We start from the raw sequence: 21,903 nt of genomic DNA, 5'->3' as shown, positions 1-21,903 counted from the left end.
ACCATATCTTGAAATTGGAGTGTTGCTCTGCCCATTTGTCTAGCTCGTAGCGTAGCATTATATCCTCCTCCCTCATGTTTGCAAAAATGAGATAGATCTCTATTATGTCTTTAGGATCCTTCAGAATTGCCCTTATCAATTAATGTATGGGAGTTATACATGTCCCTCCTACCAGCATAGCACATTTCTTCATGTATCTTGGGTTCCCCTCCACTGTAAAAATCAAGAAAAGGTCCAATAGATCAAAGTCACATCAAGCCCATTACGGTATCAGACAGCCACAAGAAAAGCTCGCCTTTGATAATTATGGAATTGAACGATACTACACTACATACTCACATCGAAATAAAGTACTTTCACTTCCAAATCTTGTGTGAAATAGTGCGAGACTATAGAGATTGCAACATTTAAATACGTTCAATGAACTATGGCATGTTGGCGAATTAAGAGAAATTGAACCTGTGAACCAATCCTCGACTAACATTTGTTAATACATTTAACGAATTCCATGGATGTTGCAAAGTACAAAAAATTCTGGGCAACATTTTCCTAAAGTTGCTCACTAGGCTCAAAAGAGACATCGATTCTTTGTTGCTGGCCCCATAGCAAACAACTGCAATACTTGGTATAGAGGGAATCTTGGGACAAATCTTGAGGTTGAAATGGAGGGGTTAACGGCCTAAAATTACTGTGAGCAGTCAATGAGAATGGATTGCAACAACAACCGGGTCAAGGAGAAGTAGAGCTTCCTACACTTGTAGTGGGCTGCACAAGCCTTGAGACAAAAGGGAGGGATCATGTCTCTGGCATGCATATGGCTTGGAGTGCATACCTTCACCATTTTTTGTCTCTGTGTCCACAGCAATGGAAGAACTCAATTGTCTTTGTAGTGATATTGGATCTTGGATTCCTTGCTTGTCACTATTATGTGTTTGAGACACTTGATCGTGCACCCTCTGATGAACATCCCCAATATGATCCTTTGATAGGAAACCCGTGATCTGGCTCTAAATGCTGGCCATTTTGCAAGTATGCAACCAAAATATCTCAAGATTGATCCATTGCAACACCAAAAAATATGCTAGTACCATAGCATGATCCTCCCCCGCTGGGCAACACTCCTCACCCTTGAAGCAGACATGAAGAGATCCCTTTTTTTTGCTATAAATCTCGCACCACCGACGAAGAAAATCGCACAGTCGTGCTCCTGCCACACCAATGTTGAAATGCTAGCAGTGCCCCAATTGAATCTGATAGTCTGCTGTATCATGTTTTGTTCTTTTCATTAATTTATGGCAAACCAAACAGGCAGCTCCCAAGGCTCGAATTCATTGATTATTTGCCGCATCCATAGTGTTTGTGGCCTTCTCACGAGGCTAGAAAATTTGATAGTCCATTCATAGACATTTGTTCAGGGAACTTAGCCATGGTTGCATAGAAGTGGGTGTTAGAAATCCATGCTACATTAAGCGACATAGGGGGGTTCGCAGTTGAAGGGATGCTTGCCTGTGAGCCTGACGAGCTCGGGGTGTCTTCGGATCCAACTATTTGCCGTTCTATCTCGTCCAAGGATCGACTAGGTAATCTTGGACAGAATCATGTGGGTAAGAAACACCAACAAGATGGCCATCAATGGTATCATCCGAGTTTGATTCAGTGGGGAGCAAAGGATTAGCATCGTCCGGCTGCAGTATCAAAAAATCATATAGTGCTACATTTGTGGGTTCCAGAGGCAAGAGATTGTTGTCATCTTCATCGCGCAGGTATAATCCAGTGATGACGGGGGGAGTTGATCTTCATTTGCCTCTTTTTTCCTTCATTCATTGAGTTCTATTGTTCTTTGTTTATTGAGCTATATATTAGCCTTTACCTATTTATGCTTCTTGCCTTTTTTTTTTCATATACTTATGTTCATATTTATGTTCTTAAAGTAGCTTAGTGTACCCTCCAAAATATCTCAAATTTATTCCCTACAAAAATTACTTTTGTCATACATGCCTTTGCCTTAGGAGTGGGGTTACAATGTGAACTAAAAAAGCATTAAGCTATATGTTCATCCATACTTTGCAACTAAGCTACCTAGCTATGCATACCACTATCCAAAACACCAGGTATCCTAAAAAATACTCGGATCAAGACAGCAGATACTCCAAATAGATGGATCAAGAAAGCATATTCTCTCTATCCTTTAGAATATATGTGGAAATATCATTTGAATAATATCCATCACTCTCAGAGTAATAGATCCTCCAGTAATGTTCTCTCTTGGAAAACTTTCTTTAGATGTGAAAGATCTAAGAAAAGGATTTTGGGATTGCCCTATCAAAGGTCATCAAATAATTACTTTTCTAAACTTTTGTAGACTGATATAAATTGTTTATGGCAATTTTTTATGTGGGTGACATTATGCACTAGTGTAGTGTCAGAAGCATTACTATATTAATATAGTCGCTCTATCGAGTTTGTGTATTAACCTTTCTTTTATCATCACGAGTGCAATATCAAGAGCATCACTATTTTAGACAGCATATCATTGTTCTATATCTAAGGATGATACATCATCCTTGGCTTCCTCACTCCAACTGGTGCAAGAAATTGGTCGATGCTTAGGAGATCTTTGAGGCCTTTGCATATTGGATGCCGTTCTAGGGTCACAGTTTTTAGCCATCTGTTTCATTTTGTGTGTCCCCTCATTTAGGAATACGTTCTCTTCCAATTCATATATGGAAGCGTTGAATGACCGAGGAAAGCTGATGGAAGGAGCTGTTTTACTTTTCTTGCACGTTGGAGGCCAACTGGATGGATCCATTATAAGATGCGATGGTCCATACATGCAGCGAGGGGTGCACTGCCAATTTGGGTACAAAGAGCTCATCTGATTATTCGGTTTCAAAGTCTGAATGTGAACCAAAGAAGTTGGGGGCAAAATTAGAGGTGTAAGGTCCATTGGTCGAGGGAGCGAGGCTACTCATCAAAGAACCGGCAGAACTTGCAGTGCCCTTTAGATCTTCCTCCGTGAAAACTCAATTTTGCTGTAGAGTCATAGGGTTGTTCATAAAGGAGGTGAACAATAAAGTCATTTGTTTGTGATTCCTCTAAAATGTGCCCGTAAAAGCAGCGGAAGTTGGAACAATTAATCGCAGCAACTAAATATGAACATGGGAGCAAAGGTTGAATAGGGGGAGAAATTAGTGCCCCTCTCCCCTTTGTCAGAGTCTACTAGACTCCACTGGAATCTTGCCATCATTTCCACTTCTTCTAAGTGGTGCAAACAGCTTTTGTAGCGTGCTTTTGCTTTATACTTCTTTGCAAAGACCTTCTCCCTCACTATGCGACAAGTTTCATAGATTTGCACGGTGATCTGTTCGAACGTGCTGCTGAAAAGATGTCAAGAATACCTCAGTAAAATCAAAATCAAGAGAGAGCTTTTTTTAGCAAACTTAAGTCCCCTTGTGACAAGTGGTTTCATAAAAAAATAAAGCTACACCATTAGATGTATATAAAATCAACCTCTACCATTGATATACATGGCTCAACAAGAGCTCAAAAACTAAAAATTTTTCCCTAGGTTAGCTACCGTAAAGAGTAGAGAATCTAATAATAAATAACTTTGGTTGTGTTGTAAAAGATCTGTCATGCCCAAACGACCAAATATGGCTAGTTTTCCTAAAATGAATACTGAAAACTTTAACTGCTTAGTGACAGAATATGGGAGAGGTCACGAAATACTAGTATTCCTGTAAAAATCTATGTTTACCCCATTGAGGGAAGAAGGATCTCATTCCAAAGTATGAAAACATGCATCCATCTTCCAAGCGAGCACTTCAACCCAAAACTAAGAAGAATGGGTGTCGAAATGTTTGTAACTCGTATAGATAGGAACAACCGTAGTAGAACTTTAAGGTTCATCACAATGACTATTTTTAAAAAGTATGAACTTACTACCTTCAGGAATGTACTAATATGTGAGGATCTTTTGACACATTGGATGTTTGACCCCCCCTTGATCCTGCTATAGACAGGTAATGAGACTTCCCTTGAATGGATGTCCAATGTGACGTCCTATCAGAACAACAAACTTATGTAGTAGTTTGTTGACTCAGGAGTGGCAGCACACTATGGATTATGACAACCGGGCATTTATATATATATATATATATAGTAGCTCTGTTTACTAACCACCCTTGAATAAGACACTTGGGCTCATATAATAATGTCTTCCCTAGTGTTATATGTGTTGTTTCAGTCTGTTTTATCACTATGGACCATGGTGAATGCCACTAATGCCCATCATTTGCATCCATTTTTAGAAGAACTCTTAATCATTGCAATAGAAGTAGGTTGGGAGCTTGATAGAGAAAACCGATGCAGGAGATGCACTATCATAACAAGGAGTTTTTCCTGACCGTTTTTAATCTACAGACAAGTAGCTCAATAAGGTGGAACTAAGTCTCCCAACAAAGACTACAGTCCTTGCTCAAGCTATATAATTATGTGCTGCATTTAGCAGTCCTACTCCTTCGAGGACACTAGAATATATATGATATGAGTTGTGGTTTGCCGAAGACCTTGTAAGATTTAACACATGATAATTTATGGAGATAAGTAGCCGTTGTGTAGAGAACCTCTACAACTGGACTTTGGAGATTCATGTGTGCATGTTTGTTGGGAAAATTGTAGTATGAAAACAAGAGAGCATGTAAGAACAGGGGCTCCATGTTTTGAATCTTATCTTTTCGAGCAAAGCATACGTACCCATATAGGGGAGAAGAAGTATAATAATTGTTGGTAAGTACATAAAATAATAGACTTTGGGGATAATGTGGTTTGAAAGTTTATTGCAAAGAAAACGAGGATCCATGAACTTATAAGAGCCTATTATAGAGTATGATATATCTCCATTTTTTGGAATTGAATATACCAACATATAGTAATATATTTGCCCCTGGTTATATAGAATATGGTGGTATTGGCCTTGGTTTTATAGATTATTCAATAGATTTGATTGTCTTAGTTCTAACATCTTGCCTTGAAATGGAAAAAAAACTAACAACATATAAAAGGAAAAAGGCCCGTAAAGGTGATAGAGATATAATGCAAAACGAGCAGATTTTTTAGATTTATATGAATAATGGCATATTATTACTGTGGACAGGAAACACTGAAGTTGATAATCAAAAAGACAAGCAAGATGATTGATTGAAACTGAGCGCCCCATCCTTCTATTTATAGATAAAATCGAACTTGCTTTTTGGCATCCAAAGAAGGCAAAGTCCATAAAGATAGAGATTGGGTTACTGTTGGCTAAGTGTCTCCATCTTTTTAGTCAAAATCATGCCTTTTTGTTGGGGGTCACAGTGGCCCTGGTTAGACGCAGAGCTACCATACTAATCATCCTGCCAACCTACTATCCCACTGGGTCAGTGTTGTAGCTCTATCTTGCTAGGTCGTTTGGAGCAGAATGTGAAGTTGAGTGCAGATGTAGGTGAGCTTCTGGAAGACCCTACTATGTACAGACGCATAGTAGGAAGTCGGATTTATATGACTATTACCAGGCCAAATTTGAGCTATGCTGTTGGGTTGGTAAGTCAGTTTATGCAAGCTCCAAGGAAATCGCATTTGGATGCAGCTAGACGCATACTGAGGTATGTGAAGTCCACATTGCAGTATGGACTATTTTATGACACTGGGGTTCAGATACAGTTGCATGGATACACTGATGCTGATTGGGCTAGTAGTATTTCTGATAGATGATCTACCAGTGGATATGTGTTCTCTTTTGGGAGTATTGTAGTCACTTGGAGCAGCAAGAAATAGCCTACAATTGCCTTGTCGACCACAGAGGCTAAGTACAGGGGTGCAGCAATGGTTGCATGTGAGGCAGCTTGGTTGCATAAGCTACTTTATGATATGCATTAGCCTACAGATGGGCCAGTTGTCATTTATTGTGACAACATGAGCAGTATACACTTGGCAAATAACCCAGTCTATCATGCTAGAACAAAGCACATTGAGGTGCATTATCACTATGTGCAGGAGAAGGTTCTAGTAGGTTTTATTGATCTAGTTTATGTCAGCACAAAGGATCAGGTAGCTGACATATTCACGAAGGCATTGGGTGCAGAGAAGCTGCACAAGTTTAGAGACCTGCTTGGTGTACAGGAATCGGGATTGAGCTCAAGGGTGAGTGTTGAGATATCGAGCTCCACTCGTGATATGCCAGGGTGATCGTTGTGTATTTATGTCACCGACTTGTTAGCTGCAGATGCGGTTGGTACACCACCCATGAATAATAGCTAGATTACAGCTATCCTTATGTACTCTAGTTAGTGGCTCAGTTAGTATGCCACCTTAGTTAGCTGAGTTTGGTTTGAGACCCACATATAGGGTTCACCTATTCCTTTTGTACTTAGAGAGTTCTTTTGGCTTTCACAACTAAGAAGAGGAAAACTGTTTTCAGCCTCCACCTTTGTGTATATTCCCCCATTGTGTATGTGAGAAAGCTGCAAGTGAGACTCCTTCCTTCTCTCCCACTCTCTTCACACACCACCCAACGGACAACATAAATCAATGTGTTCCAAGCCTATAATGAGAAAGCCACATCTAAGGATCGGGATGAACATTGGTATGCCCCATTTCTAGAAACCAATTTTTCTCACAATTGGATGCTAGCCATAGATATGCCCGAAAAGATGGGAACAACTACCAAGTGTTCATTGTAGTGTCGAAGACCAACATAAGATGGCATTTGCCACCGAATGGGATATTTTTGCATTCAGAGTGACGCCGGCTCCTTATTCAGTTACTATCAATAATGTTTCCATGGGCAGTGCATTCTACAAGCTGAAATGGGGGTTGTTTGCAGGTGCTTGCTTTGAATGCAAGCAATATGGGCATATGGCTTCACAATGCCCTTCCTGAGCTCCTAGAATACCAGTGCCCAAGAAGTAACGTAGCTCTCTCAAATCCTTCATCTCAAACTTCTGCTTTAATAACATTTTCACATGAAGGATATCTTCATCACTATCACCTGTGATGATCAAATCATCAACGTAAATGACAAGCAGCATAATACCTTTCTTTGTTTTTCTCACATAAAGTGAGAAATCTGCCTTGGAAATCTGAAAGCCAATAGTGACAAGGTATTGTCCTATCTTGTCAGACCATGCTCTGGGTGCTTGCTTCAAGCCATACAAGGCTTTCTTCAACCTTCAAACAAACTCATGATATGTTGTGATGGTTCCAAGTGAATTGGTGCACTTCTCAACCACATTCGTAGAGTAATATCTTTGGCATCATGATATTGATGGGATGATTGATTTTGACGATTGAAAAATCTACTTTGGGATGCATTGACCATACCAACCTTCAAGGAGGACCTTTATGGCAACACCAAAATTTTGGAGGGGGTTCATTTTATCATATGGAACTCCCAACCACTTGCGGAGGACCGAGAAAGATTGTGAAAAACCCTTAGTGGTCATTTTGATTTGGGTGCTAGTATATTTGATATAAATTTTTTCCATTTCAAGAAAACTACCACTGCCAATCATAGTATAGTAAAATATATGTGAAACATCTTACTATGAGAGTTTATGCCAGGCTTGTATATCTTTTTGGACCAGTTTTCCTTTCCTTGTTATCAAGGAAATTTGACTAGGATAATATTGGACATAAAGTGGCTTTGGTCCTCAAGACTTTTATCTTATTTTGTTTTATCATGGGGATTTCTCTCTCTCTCTCTCTCTCTCTCTCTCTCACACACACACACACACACACACACACACAATAATTTTGATTAGTAAATGTATCACACACACACACACACACACACACACACACACACACACACTTATTTCTACACACACACACATACATCTATACTTCCCAAACTATGGATTAATCTTTTATGTACCTCTTATGAAATCTCCCCTTTACACTCTCTTTTTAACCACCCCACACACCAAGTCCACTAATCGTCCCATACATCTAATCCTTTCTCAACCCATGCACTCATTCACTTCTTACTCCACTTGTGACTTAAACATTTTTAATTATCTAAGAATATATATGGTTGTCTATATTCCTAAGTAAAGTGATAAACAAGCCGGGGAAAACATGCACTACCTGTCTACCCAAATGTAACTATGATGTTCTAACACCTAGTTTGTTTGGATGGTGGCAAGTAAGTGGACCCCGACCTCAGAACCTGGAATGCTTGAGGATTCAACATCTTTGTTCAATATTATGTTTGTCAAACTCAATATTATTAAAAATTCTTAATTTTGGTCGAAATTTTTGCAAACTCTAGTTGTTGCATTTTTCAACTTGGATGTCTCAAACATTTTTTCCTTATATGTTTTTCTTTTTTTACTTTTTATCCAATTGATAAAATTAATTGTATGGCCCAATTATTGATGGGACTTTTTAATCTAAACACACACTTTGGTTTTCCAACTAGCCTTTGGTCGGCGGGCTAGTGCCATACAGTTAATTCACATCCATTGGATATTTCTATTGACTAGAGAGGCACACACATGTGACCAAGGACCAATGTATTTTATTAAAGAAATACATTTAAATTGATATATGCTATTGATGTAGTAATGTTTTACACACACACACACACACTTGCTTCCTAGAGGGGCATGACCCACTTCAGGGATGGAGAAATTGCACATTTGCTTCCCTTTGAGGCATGGATGGGACAATACATCTCTATATATATGATCACCTACAAGTATACATGCTACTACTTAATGAGGGTATTGGGCTATGGACTTAAAGACAATTACGAACACCCTAATTAGCCCTCCCATGTAACCATAATTGCACTAATTGGCCTCTGGGAGACAATAAACACATCATTCATATCAATAAAAGGGATTTGGAGATATATGCAATTTTTTAAAATCCTAGAGTCAAGAATTATAGTAGGAGACCAAGGATGAGACCAAGAAATTAGAACAAAAAGGACAAGGATAATGAAGGGAATCATGTCCTTGACCACGAGCCATCCACCATTAATCTCTTTATTGTGGTGGCTAGCATTAAAAGGAATACACTGGAGCAAACGAGATCTACTAGGGAAAGACAAAGTTGGGATAATAGCGCATGCTTAGATATGGATATATTGCATGCATAAGAATTTTGATGGTTAAGATAAGAGGGTAAAAATTCGAACAGGAAGAAGAGGAGGATGAATAGACTAAATTCTAACGTCCTTCACCTCGAGCCCTCAACCATGAGTGACTTTAAGTACAAAGGACCCCAAAATACAATGTGACATAAGTGGCATATTATGGGGACTTTGGAAAATGCAAGGTACCTGGTGACCTTGCAATTGGCAACTTTAATGACCCGCCCTCCCGCTCTTGAGAGTGGTTCACAACAGCCACTTGGGACTGCTAAACTATGGAGGATCCAAGGCACATTGGACTTAACACCTTAAGCTTTGGTCATGGCTTGGGATCTATTTTTCAAGAAGAACTACCAGCATTGAATAGCAACAGAACCGAGGAGCACTGGAATTACTATTGCCATGGAGCGAGAGTGCGGCCTTGCCTTAGTGAAGGTCTGACAGCCCAGGTACAGGGGTGTATGAACCATCAAGAAAAGCAAGGGAAGCCTGGAGCGACTGCTTAGCTTGGACGGAGCACCTGACAATGGGGAGAGAACCTCGGGGGACACACCACGGATGCTTCCTAAGGAGATGGAGAGCACACAAGTGTGACACACTGGTTCACTCTCCATCTCCCACCCAGCTACAGAGCAACGATACCCCTCTACCCTCAATGAGAGCTAACGAAGCCTCGAATGGTGAGCTCTGGATCCTGCTTGGAATGCTCATCGAGCATAGTGACAATGTGGTGAAGCAAGATGGTATACAAGCCTTCCTTCCCTCGATAGCCGATGCACTTCTCTATCATTGCATTTTTCAAACTACGTGACTACCTTTGCATGCCCACACTCGATAGATGCGCTATCCAATATGCTTATGCTCAAGAAACCTTCGAATGAACAAAGCAAACTACCACTGCCAATCATAGTATAGTAAAATATATGTGAAACATCTTACTATGAGAGTTTATGCTAGGCTTCTATATCTTTTTGGACCAGTTTTCCTTTCCTGGTTATCAAGGAAAGTTTGACTAGGATAATATTGGACATAAAGTGGCTTTGGTCCTCAAGACTTTTATCAAGACTTTTATCTTATTTTGTTTTATCATGGGGATTTCTAACACACACACACACACACACACACACACACACACACACAAACACACACACACAACTCTCTCTCTCTCTCTCTTTGAGGCACTCATCTTCTTCAAGTCATGTGTGTGCATGTCTGCTCCTTGTTAGCTGGGTCAAAGCATGCTATAGATAGGTATGTTTTCTTGAAGTTGTAGATTCTTCAAAAGTAGATGTGAGTGTGAGTGAATACAAAAGAAAACTCTCTCACATTCACAATCACTCAATAAAGGAATACCTCGAACTCTAGATAACTTTCACACAAATCTCTCAAGAAACTGACAAAGGAAGAAGATCTAGATTCCTCTCAAAATGGATCACAACCTACTAACATGAGCAAATATGAAGAGGGAGAGGAGAAGAGTGGAGGTGAAGAGAGAAGGAATAGCTAGACAACACACCACAAATGACTTCTTGTACACTAGGCTAGTTGAAAAGAATGAATATATACAGATCCCTTCAAGATTATGGTTAGGGTATCCAATGTTCTTTCCTTTTTAGCACCTTTTTTTAGTGCTATTCACAGTATGAAACCTTATGTTGACATGAATCCTCAACAAGTGTCCACAAGAGGCCAATCACATGAGAAAGAATTCCTATGCCATAAAAATCCCTCGCTCATTTGGTATGTCTTGTGGCTATGATATCCCCCATGTTTAGTGGCCCCTTCCAGAGGGACAGTTGCATCTATTTCATCAATTCTTCTACTTCTCCCTCTAGTAAGACTTACCTTATGATATATTTGTTCTTCAAGGAGTCCCTTAAAATATTTCTAGGACCCCACAAAGGAATCATTACCTGTCTCCCATTAAGACAACTACATATAACCTAAAGCACCAAAAAATCTACAAAGGTCATCTAAGATTCATTAACTCAAGACTAGAGGTCTACTAAGTTCATCGAAGATTCATTAACTCAAGACCAGTGGATGCTTTATGTCATTCTATAGAATGGTGAGAATCCTCCTTATAAAACCCCAAAGTTTCCAACTTCTGATGATAGAAGCCATAAGAGGTGAGGAAGACTCTACAAGGATGTAGATCCAGTGTGTGCCATCCAAGCACACACCACTTAAAGAAGGGATACAAGACCCAATGCATCCTAAGAAAAATTATTCTATGTCTTCTAGCTTGGGGTGTGTCCCATAACAATAAGCTTACAAAGAAAATCTCTATAATGAGCATCTGGATTAACAATGTTAAGCCCTACCTCTTGGGTTGGTGGAATCAAAGTCTCCCAAGCCACTCTAACTCTGGTGTTGGTGCTTGCACATTGCCTCATCAGTGCGTATTGCTTGTGGTTTAGGTGGAGATGCTTGAGGGACTAGCAGGGGCACCATAATTGGATGGTCCTTGGGGTGGATTATAGAAGTTCGTCAACCGAATAGGAATTGTGTTCGCTAGTCCTAGCCTCGTGGGACATGGAGTCGGCACGGATGGTGGGATTGGGTTTACTGGCCTCACTAGTATGGGCCTTGCCATTGGTATGTTTACGTTAGGCACTGGCCTATAAGATGTGGCCATGGGAAAGGGAGTACCTTCTAGAGCTCCTCCCCAAGTTGTGTAAAAATTAGGACGAGGGGCCATTTGGTGTGGTAAGGTGTTCTCCCCAAATTCCATTTGATCATTCCCCTGCCCTTTAGGACTTGGTGCCCATGGCTCCAAAGTCCTCATGAAGGATGGTTCACCCTCATAGAATTGAAGGCTCTTCGGTCAAGATGGACAGGGGATTTCGTTGAGCACTACCTAATACAAAAGTTGGTGGGGGGTCTTGCTACTCTTCAGTCAATCTAGTTTGCTTGGCGAAGGGGTTGACTAGGTTGGGGCAGACAAGTCGAACCGTCCCATAAAATTGGAGAACGACTCCCTCAAACACAAGGCTGTAGTGGAAGGGGTGGGGGATTGGGGCCTTATAGAGATGGAATTAGGATCCATGGCGGCCCTAGGATTCCGGTTCTCCCCCAGTTCGCGTTGAAGCTCATGGCATCCTCCGAACTTGAGGGCTTTGTGTGCATGGGATCGTGGATCGAATATGAACTTAAGGTTGAGATCTCGGATGGAACTGACAATGCAACGTTCGATGGACTAATTAGGACGTTGTTTGAAGCGCTATCCTTTGGCTCGAGCTCAATACCTATCACCCTCCTAAACCTTAGGTGCATGTGTCGCCCACCACTGACCTAGCTGCCCAATCAGAATCAGTCATTGTGTCCTTTTGCCCCTTAAGCAGTAGTTGCTGCATTAGCCTTAAAGCAATGACTCCCTGGGTCGCTGGCTTGTCAGTCATCGCTACATTAGACTCAAAGCAGCAATCGCTGCATTAGCAATATAATAGAAACTGTTAATGCGACGGGTCCTTAAAGTATCAATTGTGATAACACAACAGGTGATTAAAGCAATGATTGGTATGCAGCGAGACTGACAATGCAACGATTGATTAACGTAGAGGGTCAGTAGCAGCGACTCCTAATGCATCGGATTGTAAGTCATTGCGTTAACCTTAAAGCGAGGGTTGACCTTTGAAGTGAAAGTTGAGTTCATAAAATTCCACGTGATGTTAGGTGAGGTGGGTAGGGATGGTTGGCCAACTGGTAGTCCACATGTTACGCTACTTTATAAAGTAGCGACTAATTGGTTTTTGGTGCTCTCTAAGAATTTCTAGGCTTCTGTGCAAGTTTGTGAACACAAGGGGATGCTATGCTACCTATTCTACCTACCAAACCAAGAAATTACAAAAAACAACAACTTAAAGCAGGTGGTTGAGAACTCACTCACACCTCAACTCAATTTGATCCAACCTCATCTTTTAGTGTTTTTGAGTGAGATTTGACACCACACACACTTTAGCAATCACCCACACTAGCTATTCCTAGAATGTGATAGCACAAAACACTAAAAAGTAAGCACAAATGCATGGAAAACACACTCTATGGGCAAAAATGATAGTTTCTATTCTCCTACCTCAAGCTCACACTTTCCTCCTTCAATCCCATCATATACTCCACTAACAACACTCCTAGTTAAGCTAGAAGCATTGTGCAATGGGTGGTTAACGGTACTAGAGAGATTGTGCAATATAAAAGCATACCTCAAACTCTCCAACAACGGGACTAAAACTATGTAGTATGGTGGTGACTCATGTGTCGTGGGGATCTTGGAAGAATGCCGTCGAAGACTCTACTCTCGAGCAACTCCTTGTGGGAGCTTCGTATGCACAAGCCTCACACTTGTGTCACCTAAGCATCTATCAGATTGGGTGCAAGTGATTCCACGAGGAAGGAAGGTGAGAGAGGGGGAGAGAGGAAGGGGAGAAGGGAATGAGAATGAGAGGAGGGAGGAAGTGGGGGAGGGGGATAGTGGCAATCACAAGACAACTAGAAAAAGGAAACAAGAAGACTCATTGCAAGAGAATGTAGAGAAAGAGAGAGCTTCTATTTTCAAAGTTGCAAGTACACTTGCAAGTACACAATAGAGACCAAAGTCAAAAATTTTGCCTTTAATGTACATTCCACCTTTTGAAGGGAGGGTAACCTTTTTACTCTCTTGTACCTCTCTCATTCTTGTACCTCTGTCATTCTCATATTATAACCACTTGGGCCTATACCGCTCCAAGGAAAATGGCATATGCTAATCCTCATGCTCTCTCCTTCATCTCTTGCTTGCTTTGACGACATATGAACTGTTAATTCAAGAGAGCTTGTGTGAAGATTCCTACCATGGTGGCTCAAAGTCAATGCTATTCATAGAGCTCTTAACATAAGTCAAATTGATCAACATAAGTAAAAAACCCCCATTGAAACTTGAATAGGTAAGCCAAGTAGTTAAAAAATTAGTCCCTTGCTCTCCTTCTGTCTCGTTGCCTCTCACTTTCCCTGCTTGTCTATTGAGACGCTTCTCGACCTTTCCCTTCTTGCATCTGGCTCCTTGGGGATTCTGTGCAAATGTCCTTGGGGGTGCAGATGAATAACTAACCTAGTAGTTAGTTACAAAGAGGAAGAGCACAAAAGGATTAGGATTAATAGAAAGAAAGGATTAGGATTATCATTCATGGCAAAGAAAGGATTTACAGGAAAAAAGGATTAGGATTATCATTCATGGTGAGGGGATTGGGCTTTGATTTCAACCATCATGTCAACCACCTTCCACCCATGGAGCTCTACAAAGCAGGAGCGCTATCAACTCTCAAGAAGAGCTCTAATGACGATGCCACGGGAACTCATCTTCAGGAGAGCAACCTCATGATGCACCGCATGGTGGAAGGTGGTTGGCCATGCGCGCTAGAAAGGAGCAAAGCCATGTGGACTATAGAATACGTTCCATTTCAAATTAGAACATCAACACTAAGCGAAAAATGATTAGGATGAATGGAAAGAGTATAAGAGCCTATTCACGACGTGGGAGGGGTGGTTTGCAAACCACCATGTTCCTGTCAGGGCTGACCAACAACCAGGTTTTCCTACTGGCCCCTTGGTAGCAACCAGGTTTTCCCACCAAAATCACTACATGCGAACCTAATTTGAAATTTGACATCCAACCTGGTTTGCAGCGTGAGCGTAATTTGAAATTTGACATCCAACATGCTTAGGATTAATGGGAAGAGTATAAGACGCGCGGGAGAGGTGGGTTAGAAACCACCATGTTCCTGTGAGAGCTGACCAGCAACCGTTTTTCTATTGCATTGCAAGCTTGGTTTGCAAAGTGAACGTTATTTGAAATTTGACATTCGCCTTAGGCTGGTTACACACCAAACCTCGGATGCCCGCTTCAATGCTACTCAACGAATCAGAAAAAAGAATCAAGCTTGGCGGGTGCCATATCCATACACACCAAGCTCCGGGCGAGAGCCACTAAGGGGAGCATTCAATGCAATCGATGCCCGCAAGGGGGGCAGCGAGGTCTATAACTCATTTCCTCCACTGGCAGTGTGTAAAACCTCAAGGTCTGTAACTCATTTCCTCTGGCATAAGTGTGTAAAACCCTGGAGGGCGCCACTCCGCGGCGGTGTGAAACGCCCCTAGGATTATGATTCATGGATGGGGGAAGGCCACGCGTCTCTTTGATGTCAACCATAAAGTCCACCACCCAGGCACCACGAGCACTATCAGCTGCCAAGAAGAGCTCTCCTATCACGACGCGACGCCATGGGAACTCATCAATCACCACCTCAACCTCACCATGCACCTTGCTGTTCCTCTCTCCCTCCAACCTCTTCCATCCTCACTTCCTTCCGCCGCTCGCTTCCTTCATTGCTTCCCCTCTCATCTTCGTCATCGCCTTGCATGTATTGTTGCCCATCTAACGCTTCTCATCTTTGGAGCTTTTGTGATTAGCTCCATCGTCTCTTGGTCGTTGCTTCGCACTTGGATTTGTTGCGTTTGTACCTCTTTACGTTCAACCGAAGAGTTTACTTGTTCCTGCAATTCTTTGACTTCTGGCAGATCAGCTGGTGACGGTTCAGTGCAGCTTCGCGTCCGGTATCAACAAGACTTGCGAGACCGCCGAGACTTTCTGCAGAGATAAGCTTCCTATGGCTGCTCAAGGATCATTTAAGAGGTACACAACTGACAAGCTGAACAGGAAAGGGCGGGGTGTAGCAATCGTGTGGTTCAGAAATGATTTGCGGCTCCTGGATAATGAAGCTCTCTATAGAGCGTGGATAGCGTCCGAGGCCGTCCTTCCCGTGTACTGTGTTGATCCCAGGCACTTCGGTACCACACACCATTTCCGGTTTCCCAAGACGGGTGGTGAGGACCTCCCTCGTCCGTTGCACTTGTGATATATATTTTCAGGTTCAGAATTCGATTTCCAGTTCATGTTTTGCCAGCAACGCCTGAACGTCGCTTTAATAGCGGCAATACGTATTGTCAACATGCATATGAAAGATCTTATTCCCGTTTGGCTTCTAGAGTAGGGATGCCTTCAATGCTATCTCTTGCAGAAATTGGAACAATTCAGCTGGATTGACATTCCACTCAAATTTTGTGTCCTGCTTTGTGAGCTGATTTAGTACCAAGGAGCATTGCTTTCCAATTAAAGGGTTCCCTATGTGCATTTTGACCAATTTCCATAATTTTTTGGCAAAAGGGCAGGCCACACCAAAGATGGAAAATATCTTCATTCATCTCTGCACATCTCTTGCAATACCCATCCCCTTTTCCAATTACTAGTCCACTGCCATAGTCCAGACAGCTTCAGCTAACCAAGTAACCTAACTAAGCCTATCTAACCAAATCTAACCCCAACTAACCTGCAGTCAACTTAACCGGGTAAGTAGTTAATGATTACACTAAGGTTGTGTCGGAGGTTGAATTGGGTGACGGGTGAGGTGGTAGAAATGCATGGCGAGGTGGCATGTAGGCGTGGGTGTTGGCTCACAACGTCACAGATGAGAGAGATGCGGAGGGTCAACGAGCAGCCGTCACAGGAGTCGTAGGTGAAGAACTTGCAGTAGGGGCTGACGAAATCGAGAATGGTGGGGCGGCCTAATGCTAGCGAGGGGCAGTGAGAAGTACAATGATAATTTCTAAGGGGGACGATGGGCGGTGTAGAGCCATGGTTGGATGGGATTTGCATGTGTCTGGGATTTGCACATTGAAGTTCCTTTCCGGCTTATGCATCTTGGTTCAAGACGATCTTGGAGTGGAGCAGTGATTATCGATGGAGCTCTGCTAGGTTGTGTTGCCGAATGTAATGTGTGCTTTTATCTGCTAGTACCTTGTTCACACTGTGGTATGGTGAAGGTACCCAAAAGAACAAGTACTTTGAGAATGAGAAGAACTTACAGAGCCCTAGGGGGAGCTCTGATACCAATGCAATGAAGGAAGCAGGGGCAGATTGGAGGGGGGAGAGATAGGAAGGGGAAAGAAGGAGTGAGAAGTGAGGAAAGGGGGAACAGGGAGAGGAAGAGAGAGAGAGAAAGAGAAGGGAGAGGAGAAGAGAGAATAGAGAGAGATTGGGAAAGAGAGTGTAGGCAACACGTAGGAGGAAGGAGGTGGGAGTAGATAGGATTAGATGTCACATCAAAAAGTGTACAATAAGGAGTGGATGGGGACTTATAGTCCCCATCAAAAAGTGTACAATAAGGAGTGGATGGGGACTTATAGTCCCCATCAAAAAGTGTACAATAAGGAGTGGATGGGGACTTATATAGTCCCTCCACATTTCCCATGTAGAAGGCCTCTAAAGGGGCCTCTAAATTAGCCCTTTTCCCCCCTTCATTACAATCCTGTAAACCAGAGATGTAATCCCTTTCCATTGAGTATCACCAATTCCACAGCTCTATCCTCACCTCCCATGACAAGATCCTTACTCTGATTTGAGAGAATCTCTGAGAAACTTTTCCATCTCCTATGTAGTTTGTGCTAGACTTGACCCCAGCTCTGAAGGCCTTTCTTAAAGAAAAGGCTGGCTCTAACTATGTCAATGTCAAAAAGAGGGTTGTGCTTAAAGATAACAGAAACCTAAATAGAATCAGGGCCATGAAGGCACCCTTGCCTAAGAATACATTTGGAGCTTTGATTTCCTCAAATTCTTTCCAAAGAGATTGCCATAAAGGACTACCTTTAGACCTGCAGAGCCCAGGGTTACAATTAGCAGCTACTAAAGGATACCTTTTCCACTTGGGTGCTCTAACAGGCCTGACATGATCTTTGTTTCTGAGTAGAAGTTGGACCATGCAACTGTCAGGGTTGAGTATTGCTTTGATGATACAAGAGGCTGCTAGCTTTTTGGCAGCCTATTCTATGTCAACTACCCCTAGCCCACCATTTTCCTTGGGTTTGACATAAAAAGATCATCTAACCTTAGAGACCCTTGAGTCTCCTCCGCAGAGGAAGGATTTGCAGAGCCTTGTGAATTTGTCAAGTCCTGCTTTGAAAGGGCCTCAACAGGAAATATAAAAATATTCCTATAGGATAAATATAGTGGTTAAGGAGTTAGGACCATCCTTCTCCCAGCCAAGTTTGCTTGGTATCCTGTCCATTTATCAAGTTTCTTCTTGAATCTATCTATGAACCAGTCTCATCTCTATTTCATGTTGGTTTCAAATCCCATGGGGATGCCTAAGAGTCTGAAAACAGTGCCCTTTGTAAATTTCTTACACCCCAAACTAAGACGAAATCCTTTATTACCTCAACCATGATGATACACGCTCCTTTTACACATGCATGCACTATGTTTGCTTACCACACTTAAGCCTACGTCTCTCACTAGAACACGACTCGAGGTCCTTAGCTACATGTATACTACAAACGACAACCCCGATATATCTGTAGGTGACAAAAAGCCTCGGAACCCTGCATACTGAGAAAACCCTGCTCTTCCTACAGAAGCCGTGGAAAAGAGCCAACAGTCTGCTAGCAGCCATTTGTGCAACAATTACTGCAAGCTCTAGTAATACCCATCTAGGGAGTTGTCGTGAATGATGTATAATGCTAATACTATGAAGATAGGGATGGAACACATATCATAAATCTAGGGATGATCACCGCGCTTTGTCTGCACTCTCTCCATGCTGAAGATATCCCGTTGTTTTAAAAACCAAATGCTTAAAGCACGTTAGTGTGCATGACATGAAGGGAAAACACGCCTCATATGAGCCTCATATATACTATACCTCCGTAGTCTGCAATCAACACAGTTTTCATGGGATTGTTTTTCATCTCAGAACTTATGCTGCGCTTTTTCCTATTCTCTTCATGTATATTGTCACTTAAGCTCTAGGCTTTCCTTGGGCTAGTAACGCCCTCAGCCATCACGGAGTCTATTAAGTGCCAGGCTCTCCGTGGTCGACCTCTTACGAAGTCCATCGAGTCTGCATGAAGAGCACAATGTGGACTTACATTCCCGTGATATATTCTTAACGTAACCTTCACTATCATCCTCTGATCGCAATACAATTAATCATCCGGGCTCTCGAAACATAAGATCTCATCCTCATTCTATAGTCATGGCGCATTGTTAACGGTTTAGCTCTTGGTTATCCTGGGGTATGTTTCTCACCCTCAACCAATGGAGACCTGCCTTCCATAAGGTGTAACTCACTGTTCATCATTGGAATATGTAAAGGCGAGTGCTTCACTTGATTCCATCTCGTATTCTCGTTGAAAGGATTAAGAGTTCGCTCAACGCGCACTTTCTTTACAAGACGTAAAGACCAAGTCTAGTATGGAAAGCACATCTATTGAACGTCTTCACCGTATTTTGGGATTTATCTATTTGTGAAATATATCAGAGTAGCAGCGCATCTCCTTAGCCAGTCCGAAATAGCGTAGACCTCTATCCCCTCACTAAACGATTCACGTAGAGGTCGAATACCTCTCTCCCCTCCCTTCTCTGCATCGCCAGACCGCACTGAAATGGAGCTATAGGTATGGACGAAGGTCCCTTCATTATTCCTACTCTACAATACTGCTAACGGGAGGCGCGGGTCTCCATATGTAATGTCTTGGCGCATAAACCAATGAAAGAGTCCAGGCTAAGTAGCCTTACTTGTGAGACAGCCATTCCGCGAGCTCTATGTCGAGTACATTGCCTCAGTCTGCTTGTTGTGGGAACTCAAGTCCCTCGAGCTATTCACCAGCTCCTTACATTGAAGTTCTCGCACTATTCACACTCCTTTACTTCCTTGAATATAGTGTCTCTTACGTTCTAATTATTGCACGTCTCTATCCCATAACCCTTTGGATATCTTGGGATTTATTCCTAGGTGTGAGGTTTGTGTCATCTACAAACTGTTGACACAGAATTTGCTTTCCTGATGTAACTCAATTCCCTTGATTGTGCCTTCCTCTACTTGTTTGTGTAAAAGCCTATCCAGGGAGTCAACGGTTATAGCAAAATGGAGGGGGGCTGAGGGGCAACCTTGTCTGATGTGTCTTTTAAGGGGAAAGGAAGAGGTCAACTCCCCATACACACATTGTGTCAGCTAAAGTTGGCGCAATATTTAGTGCGAGTAACTTATCTTCTATATTAGTGGTGTATGCTTCCTCCACTTTTAGGCATTTTTTTTTTCAAAGAAAGGAACCTTCTATTAATGCTTGAAAGATTTCATACAAGACAGCAGCCCCGAAGGTGCTGAGTATGAAAAAACAACCGGAAAAGGCTGAAAGAAAGAAACCGGCCTGTTCTAGAGAAGCCCAGCTCACTGCCTAGGGGATCTCTGGAACTGGGGCTAACAGCCAAGTGGGGGGACTATGCAGCCAGCGAATCCCTCGCGGAGTGAAGATGTAGAAAACGCCGGCAGGCCAAGCCTTGCAGAAACGAGCACGCCTCTCAATAGTCGCCCTGGAGCCTGGAGTCCCACGCTCTGAGGCGGACCATAGAGTGTAAATGATATCCTTCCAGATGGCAACCAACATAGCTGAGGGTGGAACCGGGTGCTCTCCCATCACAAGACTGCAGCGAGCCACCCAAATGTTCCAAGCCAAGATGCTGGCTACCACCTCCCAAACAGTGTCTTCCCTAGGAGGAGGAGCAGCTAGGGTGTCAGGGGGCACTGCCTCGTGGAGTGCAATCCTCTGAATGTATCCGGTAGGCTGGGGAGATCTCATCAATCTGAAATGCGTGTCCTTCCTTTGTCAACCAAGCCACCATCCCCCCAGGTGTAGTCTCTGTGAAGACTCTGCATACGTGTCATGATCTTGAGGGCTCTCATCCAGATCCTTGCTGTGCTACGACAGCTCCATAGGCAATGTGGGATAGTCTTCAGGACACCATCTGAGCAACAATGGCAGTGCCCCTCCACTCGCATCTGCTCCAACCATGGGCCGATGGGCAAGCCTCCGTGGGCTGCCAGCCAGAAGAAGTATGAAATCTTCCTCAGCCGCAAGCTAGACCACAACTGTGTCCACAACCTGGAGCGAACATCTCGCGGCACTCTCTGGGTCACCCAGTGTCTCTCCCTCGAGGGGGTTCACCTCGACGAGTCCATCTGAAGTCTCTTGCTAATCCGTGTGGTGTAGGAAAAGAAAGGCATCTCATCTACCGTCTCAGCTAGGCCGCCCCTGGAGGGTTAGAACCACTCTCGCGGATCCCATTGGACCTCCCTCAGGGGTCTATCCTCCCATAGCCAAAGGCGCCATCTAGAGGCGTCCTGCTCTGTGATACTAGGAGGGTCAATGTGCCACTCCTTCCCCAAGCGTCCTACCACTTTGATCATCTGCCAGCGTATCCCATCAAGATTCCCATCCATCTCAGGGTCGCGAGGGGCTGAAGTAGGCCTCCAGGTCCTACACGGAAGAAGCCGGGGTGCGTGCTGCCGCACTGCATCAAAATCCTCAAGGGAACACCAGTACGAGAAAACTGCCCCAACCATCTGTTGTCTCTCCAAATGTGAAGTCCTTCCCACCAGGACTCAGGAATGGCTAATTCGATCTCGCCCATATGTTGCCTTGCCCCTCGCAGATGCGCTAGGGCGTCAAGCCTCGCTCTGCCTCCATAGGTAGTTTGCTCCAACGACCAAAGGACAACCACTGTCCCACTGTGCCCAGCCAATGTGAGTCTGCTGCCCGAGCATACGTCCCTCCCGATCTCTGACCTCTGGGTGTCACATAAGAGGCTGGCACTCAAACTCCTCTCTACATCTGGGCAGAGCACGGATGAGACATCCTGCTAGTCTCTGCCAAACCCTGTGAAGACTCCTTATCATGGG

At 43.1% G+C, this 21,903-nt stretch overlaps 1 protein-coding gene and 1 pseudogene across 1 annotated transcript in view; one reads left to right on the top strand and one right to left on the bottom strand.

Annotated features, from left to right (window-relative positions):
• Positions 1-327: 327 nt before the first annotated feature.
• Positions 328-12,540, bottom strand: LOC147884293 (nitrate reductase [NADH]-like; annotated as a pseudogene).
• Positions 12,541-15,302: 2,762 nt separating this feature from the next.
• The window catches only part of CRY3 (cryptochrome 3), a 45,736-nt gene continuing 39,135 nt past the window's right edge, over positions 15,303-21,903 (top strand). The window contains exons 1-2 of the mRNA XM_087398752.1: positions 15,303-15,534; positions 15,697-15,997. Coding sequence (XP_087254878.1) covers positions 15,313-15,534; positions 15,697-15,997 — 523 coding nt within the window. The 5' untranslated portion in view covers positions 15,303-15,312. The remainder of the gene's footprint in view (positions 15,535-15,696; positions 15,998-21,903) is intronic.

The sequence above is a fragment of the Dipteris shenzhenensis genome, chromosome 27 (assembly GCF_047967505.1).
Source record: "Dipteris shenzhenensis isolate YYH24624 ecotype China chromosome 27, Dip_SZ_1.0, whole genome shotgun sequence".
Classification (NCBI taxonomy): domain Eukaryota; kingdom Viridiplantae; phylum Streptophyta; class Polypodiopsida; order Gleicheniales; family Dipteridaceae; genus Dipteris; species Dipteris shenzhenensis.
The sequence above is the reverse complement of the archived record's forward strand: the minus strand, read 5'-3'. Positions and strand labels throughout refer to the sequence as shown.